The following is an 11,131-nucleotide window of genomic DNA, read 5'->3' on the forward strand; positions in this document are numbered from 1 at the left end:
ACAGACTGACAAGGTGATCTATAAAGCTGCTGCTCAAAGAAAACGATTACATTTAACTTCTACGTCATAGTTGCAGCGGATGTAAATGTGAATGCCGTTGCCTCAACAACTACCACAGCGGCTCCAACTACAACCACAGCTGCTCCCACTACAACAACCACAGCTGCCCCAACAACAACAACCACAGAGGCCCCAACAACAACAACCACAGCTGCCCCAACAACAACAACCACAGCTGCTCCTACAACAACAACCACAGCGGCTCCAACTACAACAACCACAGCTACTCCAACAACAACAACCACAACTGCTGCTACTACAACAACCACAGCTGCTCCAACAACGACAACAACAGCTGCTGCCACTACAACAACCACAACAGCTCCAACTACAACAACCACAGCTGCTCCAACAACTACAACAACAGCTACTCAAACAACAACAACCACAGCTGCTGCCACTACAACAACCACAGCAGCTCCAACTACAACCACAGCGGCTCCTACGACAACAACCACAGCAGCTCCCACTACAACAACCACAGCTGCCCCAACAACAACAACCACAGAGGCCCCAACAACAACAACCACAGCGGCCCCAACAACAACAACCACAGCGGCTCCTACAACAACAACCACAGCGGCTCCAACTACAACAACAACAGCTACTCCAACAACAACAACCACAGCTGCTGCTACTACAACAACCACAGCTGCTGCTACTACAACAACCACAGCGGCTCCCACTACAACAACTACAGCTGCCCCAACAACAACAACCACAGAGGCCCCAACAACAACAACCACAGCTGCCCCAACAACAACAACCACAGCTGCTCCCACTACAACAACCACAGCTGCCCCAACAACAACAACCACAGACGCCCCAACAACAACAACCACAGCTGCCCCAACAACAACAACCACAGCTGCTCCTACAACAACAACCACAGCGGCTCCAACTACAACAACCACAGCTACTCCAACAACAACAACCACAACTGCTGCTACTACAACAACCACAGCTGCTCCAACAACGACAACAACAGCTGCTGCCACTACAACAACCACAACAGCTCCAACTACAACAACCACAGCTGCTCCAACAACTACAACAACAGCTACTCAAACAACAACAACCACAGCTGCTGCCACTACAACAACCACAGCAGCTCCAACTACAACCACAGCGGCTCCTACGACAACAACCACAGCAGCTCCCACTACAACAACCACAGCTGCCCCAACAACAACAACCACAGAGGCCCCAACAACAACAACCACAGCGGCCCCAACAACAACAACCACACCGGCTCCTACAACAACAACCACAGCGGCTCCAACTACAACAACAACAGCTACTCCAACAACAACAACCACAGCTGCTGCTACTACAACAACCACAGCTGCTGCTGCTACTACAACAACCACAGCGGCTCCCACTACAACAACCACAGCTGCCCCAACAACAACAACCACAGAGGCCCCAACAACAACAACCACAGCTGCCCCAACAACAACAACCACAGCTACTCCAACTACAACAACCACAGTGCCACCAACTACGACAACCACAACAGCTCCAACTACAACAACCACAGCTGCTCCAACAACTACAACAACAGCTACTGCCACTACAACAACGACAGCAGCTCCAACTACAACCACAGCGGCTCCTACAACAACAACCACAGCAGCTCCCACTACAACAACCACAGCTGCCCCAACAACAACAACCACAGCGGCCCCAACAACAACAACCACAGCTGCCCCAACAACAACAACCACACCTGCTCCTACAACAACAACCACAGCAGCTCCAACTACAACAACCACAGTGGCACCAACTACGACAACAACAGCAGCTCCAACAACTACAACGACAGCTGCGGCCACTACAACAACCACAGCAGCTCCAACTACAACCACAGCGGCTCCTACAACAACAACCACAGCAACTCCCACTACAACAACCACAGCTGCCCCAACAACAACAACCACAGAGGCCCCAACAACAACAACCACAGCTGCCCCAACAACAACAACCACAGCTGCTCCTACAACAACAACCACAGCGGCCCCAACGACAACAACCACAGCTGCCCCAACAACAACAACCACAGCTGCTCCTACAACAACAACCACAGCGGCTCCAACTACAACAACCACAGCTACTCCAACAACAACAACCACAGCTGCTGCTACTACAACAACCACAGCGGCTCCAACTACAACAACCACAGTGGCACCAACTACGACAACCACAGCAGCTCCAACTACAACAACCACAGCTGCTCCAACAACTACAACAACAGCTGCTGCCACTACAACAACCACAGCAGCTCCAACTACAACCACAGCGGCCCCAACAACAACAACCACAGAGGCCCCAACAACAACAACCACAGCTGCCCAAACAACAACAACCACAGCGGCCCCAACTACAACAACCACAGTGCCACCAACTACGACAACCACAACAGCTCCAACTACAACAACCACAGCTGCTCCAACAACTACAACAACAGCTACTGCCACTACAACAACTACAGCAGCTCCAACTACAACCACAGCGGCTCCTACAACAACAACCACAGCTACTCCAACAACAACAACCACAGCTGCTGCTACTACAACAACCACAGCGGCTCCAACTACAATAACCACAGTGGCACCAACTACGACAACCACAGCAGCTCCAACTACAACAACCACAGCTGCTCCAGCAACTACAACAACAGCTGCTGCCACTACAACAACCACAGCAGCTCCAACTACAACCACAGCGGCTCCAACAACAACAACCACAGCGGCTCCAACGACAACAACCACAGCTACTCCAACAACAACAACCACAGCTCCTGCTACTACAACAACCACAGCGGCTTCAACTACAACAACCACAGCTACTCAAACAACAACAACCACAGCTGCTGCCACTACAACAACCACAGCAGCTCCAACTACAACCACAGCGGCTCCTACGACAACAACCACAGCAGCTCCCACTACAACAACCACAGCTGCCCCAACAACAACAACCACAGAGGCCCCAACAACAACAACCACAGCTGCCCCAACAACAACAACCACAGCGGCCCCAACAACAACAACCACAGCTGCCCCAACAACAACAACCACAGCTGCTCCTACAACAACAACCACAGCGGCTCCAACTACAACAACCACAGCTACTGCTACTACAACAACCACAGCTGCTACTACTACAACAACCACAGCGGCTCCCACTACAACAACCACAACTGCCCCAACAACAACAACCACAGAGGCCCCAACAACAACAACCACAGCTGCCCCAACAACAACAACCACAGCTACTCCAACAACAACAACCACAGCTGCTGCTACTACAACAACCACAGCGGCTCCAACTACAACAACCACAGTGCCAGCAACTACGACAACCACAACAGCTCCAACTACAACAACCACAGCTGCTCCAACAACTACAACAACAGCTACTGCCACTACAACAACTACAGCAGCTCCAACTACAACCACAGCGGCTCCTACAACAACAACCACAGCAGCTCCCACTACAACAACCACAGCTGCCCCAACAACAACAACCACAGCGGCCGCAACAACAACAACCACAGCGGCCGCAACAACAACAACCACAGCTACTCCAACAACAACAACCACAGCGGCTCCAACGACAACAACCACAGCTACTCCAACAACAACAACCACAGCTCCTGCTACTACAACAACCACAGCGGCTTCAACTACAACAACCACAGCTACTCAAACAACAACAACCACAGCTGCTGCCACTACAACAACCACAGCGGCTCCAACTACAACAACCACAGTGCCAGCAACTACGACAACCACAACAGCTCCAACTACAACAACCACAGCTGCCCCAACAACAACAACCACAGCGGCCGCAACAACAACAACTACAGCAGCTCCAACTACAACCACAGCGGCTCCTACAACAACAACCACAGCGGCTCCCACTACAACAACCACAACTGCCCCAACAACAACAACCACAGAGGCCCCAACAACAACAACCACAGCTGCCCCAACAACAACAACCACAGCTACTCCAAACAACAACAACCACAGCTGCTGCTACTACAACAACCACAGCGGCTCCAACTACAACAACCACAATGGCACCAACTACGACAACCACAGCAGCTCCAACTACAACAACCACAGCTGCTCCAATAACTACAACAACAGCTGCTGCCACTACAACAACCACAGCTGCTCCTACAACAACAACCACAGCGGCTCCAACTACAACAACCACAGCTACTCCAACAACAACAACCACAACTGCTGCTACTACAACAACCACAGCGGCTCAAACTACAACAACCACAGTGGCACCAACTATGACAACCACAGCAGCTCCAACAACTACAACAACAGCTGCTGCCACTACAACAACCACAGCAGCTCCAACTACAACCACAGCGGCTCCTACAACAACAACCACAGCAGCTCCCACTACAACAACCACAGCTACCCCAACAACAACAACCACAGAGGCCCCAACAACAACAACCACAGCTGCCCCAACAACAACAACCACAGCTGCTCCTACAACAACAACCACAGCGGCTCCAACTACAACAACCACAGCTACTCCAACAACAACAACCACAGCTGCTGCTACTACAACAACCACAGCGGCTCCAACTACAACAACCACAGTGCCAACAACTACGACAACCACAGCAGCTCCAACTACAACAACCACAGCTGCTCCAACAACTACAACAACAGCTGCTGCCACTACAACAACCACAGCAGCTCCAACTACAACCACAGCGGCTCCTACAACAACAACCACAGCAGCTCCCACTACAACAACCACAGTGCAACCAACTACGACAACCACAACAGCTCCAACTACAACAACCACAGCAGCTCCAACAACAACCACAGCAGCTCCAACAACTACAACCACAGCAGCTTCAACAACAACAACAACAGCTACTCCAACGACAACAACTACAGCCGCCCCAACAACAACCACAGCAGCTCCAACAACTACAACCACAGCAGCTCCAACAACAACAACCACAGCATCTCCAACAACTACAACCACAGCAGCTCCAACAACAACAACCACAGCTACTCCAACAACAACAACCACAGCAGCTCCAACAACAACAACCACAGCAGCTCCAACAACTACAACCACAGCAGCTCCAACAACAACAACCACAGCATCTCCAACAACTACAACCACAGCAGCTCCAACAACAACAACCACAGCTACTCCAACAACTACAACCACAGCAGCTCCAACGACAACAACCACACCTACTGAAACAACAACAACTACAGCCGCCCCAACGACAACCACAGCAGCTCCAACTACAACAACCACAGATGCTCCGACAACAACAACCACAGCAGCTCCAACAACTACAACCACAGCAGCTCCAACAACAACAACCACAGCTACTCCAACAACAACAACCACAGCTGCTACTACTACAACAACCACAGCGGCTCCAACTACAACAACCACAGCGGCACCAACTATAACAACCACAGCGGCTCCAACTACAACAACCACAGCTGCTCCAACAACTACAACCACAGCAGCTCCAACAACAACAACCACAGTAGCTCCAACAACTACAACCACAGCAGCTCCAACAACAACAACCACAGCAGCTCCAACATCAACAACCACAGCAGCTCCAACAACTACAACCACAGCAGCTCCAACTACAACAACCACAGCTACTCCAACAACAACAACCACAGCTGCTGCTACTACAACAACCACAGCGACTCCAACTACAACAACCACAGCGGCTCCAACTACAACAACCACAGCTGCTCCAACAACTACAACCACAGCAGCTCAAACAACAACAACCACAGCAGCTCCAACAACTACAACCACAGCAGCTTCAACGACAACAACCACAGCTACTCCAACAACAACAACTACAGCCGCCCCAACAACAACCACAGCAGGTCCAATTACAACAACCACAGCTGCTCCGACAACAACAACTACAGCAGCCCCAACAACAACAAGCACAGCAGCTCCAACAACAACAACCACAGCAGCTCCAACAACTACAACCACAGCAGCTCCAACTACAACAACCACAGCTACTCCAACAACAACAACCACAGCAGCTCCAACAACTACAACTACAGCAGCTCCAACTACAACAACCACAGCGGTTCCAACTACAACAACCACAGCGGCACCAATTGCAACAACCACAGCTGCTCCAACAACTACAACCACAGCAGCTCCAACAACAACCACAGCAGCTCCAACAACTACAACCACAGCAGCTTCAACAACAACAACCACAGCTACTCCAACGACAACAACTACAGCCGCCCCAACAACAACCACAGCAGCTCCAATTACAACAACCACAACTGCTCCGACAACAACAACTACAGCAGCTCCAACAACAACAACCACAGCAGCTCCAACAACAACAACCACAGCAGCTCCAACAACTACAACCACAGCAGCTCCAACTACAACAACCACAGCTACTTCAACAACTACAACCACAGCTGCTGCTACTACAACAACCACAGCGACTCCAACTACAACAATCACAACGGCTCCAACAACAACAACTACAGCTACTCCAACAACAACAACTACAGCCGCCCCAACAACAACCACAGCAGCTCCAACTACAACAACCACAGATGCTCCGACAACAACAACTACAGCAGCTCCAACAACAACAACCACAGCATCTCCAACAACTACAACCACAGCAGCTCCAACAACAACAACCACAGCTACTCCAACAACTACAACCACAGCAGCTCCAACGACAACAACCACAGCTACTGAAACAACAACAACTACAGCCGTCCCAACGACAACCACAGCAGCTCCAACTACAACAACCACAGATGCTCCGACAACAACAACTACAGCAGCTCCAACAACAACAACCACAGCAGCTCAAACAACAACAACCACAGCAGCTCCAACAACTACAACCACAGCAGCTCCAACAACAACAACCACAGCTACTCCAACAACAACAACCACAGCTGCTGCTACTACAACAACCACAGCGGCTCCAACTATAACAACCACAGCGGCACCAACTATAACAACCACAGCGGCTCCAACTACAACAACCACAGCTGCTCCAACAACTACAACCACAGCAGCTCCAACAACAACAACCACAGTAGCTCCAACAACTACAACCACAGCAGCTCCAACAACAACAACCACAGCAGCTCCAACATCAACAACCACAGCAGCTCCAACAACTACAACCACAGCAGCTCCAACTACAACAACCACAGCTACTCCAACTACAACAACCATAGCTGCTCCAACAACTACAACCACAGCAGCTACAGCAACTACAACCACAGCAGCTCAAACAACAACAACCACAGCAGCTCCAACAACTACAACCACAGCAGCTTCAACGACAACAACCACAGCTACTCCAACAACAACAACTACAGCCGCCCCAACAACAACCACAGCTGCTCCGACAACAACAACTACAGCAGCCCCAACAACAACAAGCACAGCAGCTCCAACAACTACAACCACAGCAGCTCCAACAACTACAACCACAGCAGCTTCAACGACAACAACCACAGCTACTCCAACAACAACAACTACAGCCGGCCCAACAACAACCACAGCAGGTCCAACTACAACAACCACAGCTGCTCCGACAACAACAACTACAGCAGCCCCAACAACAACAAGCACAGCAGCTCCAACAACAACAACCACAGCAGCTCCAACAACTACAACCACAGCAGCCCCAACAACAACAAGCACAGCAGCTCCAACAACAACAACCACAGCAGCTCCAACAACTACAACCACAGCTGCCCCAACTACAACAACCACAATAGCTCCTACAACAACAACCACAGCGGCATCAACTACAACAACCACAATGGCTCCAACAACAACAACCACAGCTGCCCCAACAACAACAACCACAGCTGCTCCAACAACAACAACAACAACAGCGCCACCAACAACAACCACAGCTGCTCCTACTACAACAACCACCATGGCTCCAACTACAACAACTACAGCTGCTCCTACTACAACAACCACAGCACCTCCAACTACAACAACCACACCTGACCCTGTTACCTATGTCATATCAGCAACCTTGGAGAGGGAGATCTTTACAGCTGATTTGCTAGATCGCAACAGTCCTCGATTTAAAGACCTTTCAGGAAAAGCGACAGCTCGTGTGAGTAATTTTGAGGTTTTTGCATTTTCCATCCATTTTGTCTATTATTAAGTTTTAGGTGAAAGACATTTAAGAATCACTAAAAACGTATTTCAGTGAAAATTGGTGTCTTTTAAATTCCTTTTTATGCCCATTGTGCTTGACGGCTAACCATGCTTTTTTAATCTTGTCTTTCTGCAGTGTAATCAAATATATCGAGCAAGATTTGGATCTAACTTTGATCGGTGCATTGTGAGAGAATTCAGGTAAATACATTTTTAGCAGTGGTTCAAGACTCTGTATGCATTACAATGGTCTTAATATGTGTATGTTCTGATGTTGATAATGTCACCTTCATTACAAATGACACAAAGACAGAATCGTCCCATATCATTGATTGACATTTGTCCTATTTTGTTTTATGTTACAGGGCTGCTCAAGCTCAACGAACACGAGCGGATGGAACTGTAGTAGACTTTTCAATTGTGTTCAATCAGTCTGTCCCTGCTTCAGCACTCCCAATGAACACCGTTGTTGCTCAAACCTTAATTGATGCTGCAAATGATTCAAACACCTTCAATGTGACCTTTGGTGCATCTTCAGTTGCATTAGTATGTAAGTAAACTGTTATGTCATAAAAGTCCATAATACTGGTTTTCAGTGGTATCAGTTTGACCGAAATCAAGGATAAAATAAATGCTTTTAGTTTAGAAGCAGGTACTTTTTTGGTTTTTAACCTATTTCTTAAAAAATGTTTTTACAGCGGGTCCTGTTCCTGCCACTACAATTGCTGCAATGACAACTGCTGCAACAACAGCGGCTCCAACTACAACAACCACAGCGGCTCCAACTACAACAACCACAGTGGCTCCAACTACAACAACCACAGCGTCTCCAACTACATCAACCACAGCGGCTCCAAGTACAACAACCGCAGCTGCTCAAACAACAACAACCACAGCTACAGCAACCTCAACACCTGACCCTGTTACCTATGTCATAGCAGCAACCTTGGAAAATGAGATCTTTACAGCTGAGTTGCGAAATCGCTCCAGCCCTCGATTTAAAGAGCTTTCAGGAAAAGCTACAGCTCGTGTGAGTAACTCTGAAGTTATGGCATTTTCCATTTATCTTGTCTGTACTGAGTATAATTATTTTGACAGTGTTTAGCTCAAATACAAGAAATATAATATTCATTAAAAATGTATTTTAGTGAAAATTGCTGTTTTTTAAATGCTTTTTTGAGGCCTATTGTGCTTGATGGCTAACCATGCTTTTTAAATCTTGTCTTTCTGCAGTGTAATCAAATATATCGAGCAAGATTTGGATCTAACTTTGATCGGTGCATTGTGAGAGAATTCAGGTAAATACATTTTTAGCAGTGGTTCAAGACTCTGTATGCATCACAATGGTCTTAATATGTGTATGTTCTGATGTTGATAATGTCACCTACATTACAAATGACACGAAGACAGAAACGTCCCACATCATCGTTTGACATTTGTCCTATTTTGTTTTATGTTACAGGGCTGCTCCAGCTCGACAAACACGAGCGAATGGAACTGTAGTAGACTTTTCAATTGTTTTCAATCAGTCTGTCCCTGCTTCAGCACTCCCAATGAACACCGTTGTTGCTCAAACCTTAATTGATGCTGCAAATGATTCAAACACCTTCAATGTGACCTTTGGTGCATCTTCAGTTGAATTAGTATGTAAGTAAACTGTTATGTCATAAAAGTCCATAATACTGGTTTTCAGTGGTATCAGTTTGACCGAAATCAAGGATAAAATAAATGCTTTTAGTTCAGGAGCAAGTACTTTTTTGGTTTTTAACCTATTTCTTAAAAAATGTTTTTTACAGCGGGTCCTGTTCCTGCCACCACAATTGCTGCAATGACAACTGCTGCAACAACAGCTGTAACTACAATTGCTTCAACAACACCTGCTGCAATGACAACTGCAGCAGCAACAACAACAGCTGCAACTACAATTGCAGGAACGACAAACAACAACACTTCCCTCAGATCTTTTGATCCATGCATCACTTTAATGCTGCTCATATTAGCCTATGTCACAGTAATATAATTAATTATCAACAACAACAATTTTTCTATTCTGCTGGGATATATATTGCAGCACTGTTGTATACGCAGTTTGAGAAGCTGTACATACTATTGGTTATTAAAAAAAGTGTTTAACACATTTTAAGTGGATGACCCCCACAGAAACCCTGTAACCCATGCACATTCTTATGTACTCTGTCGCACATTCAAGAACAGCGGCTTGAACAACAACAGATGACTCAACAACACCACTGTTATTATTGGGAATGAAATTTGTTGTCGGTAGAAAATCTATGAGTCATAACATTCTTAAGTGTTGTATGGTTTCGAATAAACATCCATATTTAACTTTGCACCGACTGGACGCATTGATGACAGTATTTAGGTATGGCTGTCAAACTAAACACATTTCTGCATGAAAAAGTTGAGGCTCTTGTGTTGGACAGAATGACACAGCCAATTTTAAGCACCTGGTCCTTCTCAACTAGAAAGAAAATAATTAACACCTTGTATTCAATATATTGCTGCAGCATATAATGACTATTTGGGTTAATGACACTCTAAAGCCCTTGGACATCAGAAGATAATGGCAACATTGCACAATTAATGTTTCCCCTCTTTCAAAAAAAAAAATTTGTCTTTCAAAAGATCATTCAAAATGCTGTTTTTTTTTTTAAATTGAAAAAAAATTTAAAACACTTTGTATTCACTCTTTGAGTTCACTTGATAGCATAGCAGCATAACATAGCATAGCAAAAACCACTTCCTCAGAGAGCATATTGTAAAGGGAACATATAAAGGAACACATGCAACCCATAGTGGACTGTACACCCCAACCATGAATGAATGTGTTATC

The 11,131-nt window shown here is 47.1% G+C and overlaps 1 protein-coding gene across 1 annotated transcript; it reads left to right on the forward strand.

The window, feature by feature from the left end:
- Positions 1 to 1,781: 1,781 nt before the first annotated feature.
- On the forward strand, positions 1,782 to 7,464 carry LOC115589446 (probable serine/threonine-protein kinase clkA; the record flags this gene model as incomplete). The annotated part of the gene is made up of 2 exons (XM_030430287.1): positions 1,782 to 2,372; positions 6,943 to 7,464. Coding segments are annotated over 2 exons (1,113 nt in total), but the record flags the coding sequence as incomplete, so codon positions are not given.
- Positions 7,465 to 11,131: the final 3,667 nt, after the last annotated feature.

Source organism: Sparus aurata, chromosome 10, assembly GCF_900880675.1.
Source record: "Sparus aurata chromosome 10, fSpaAur1.1, whole genome shotgun sequence".
NCBI lineage: Eukaryota > Metazoa > Chordata > Actinopteri > Spariformes > Sparidae > Sparus > Sparus aurata.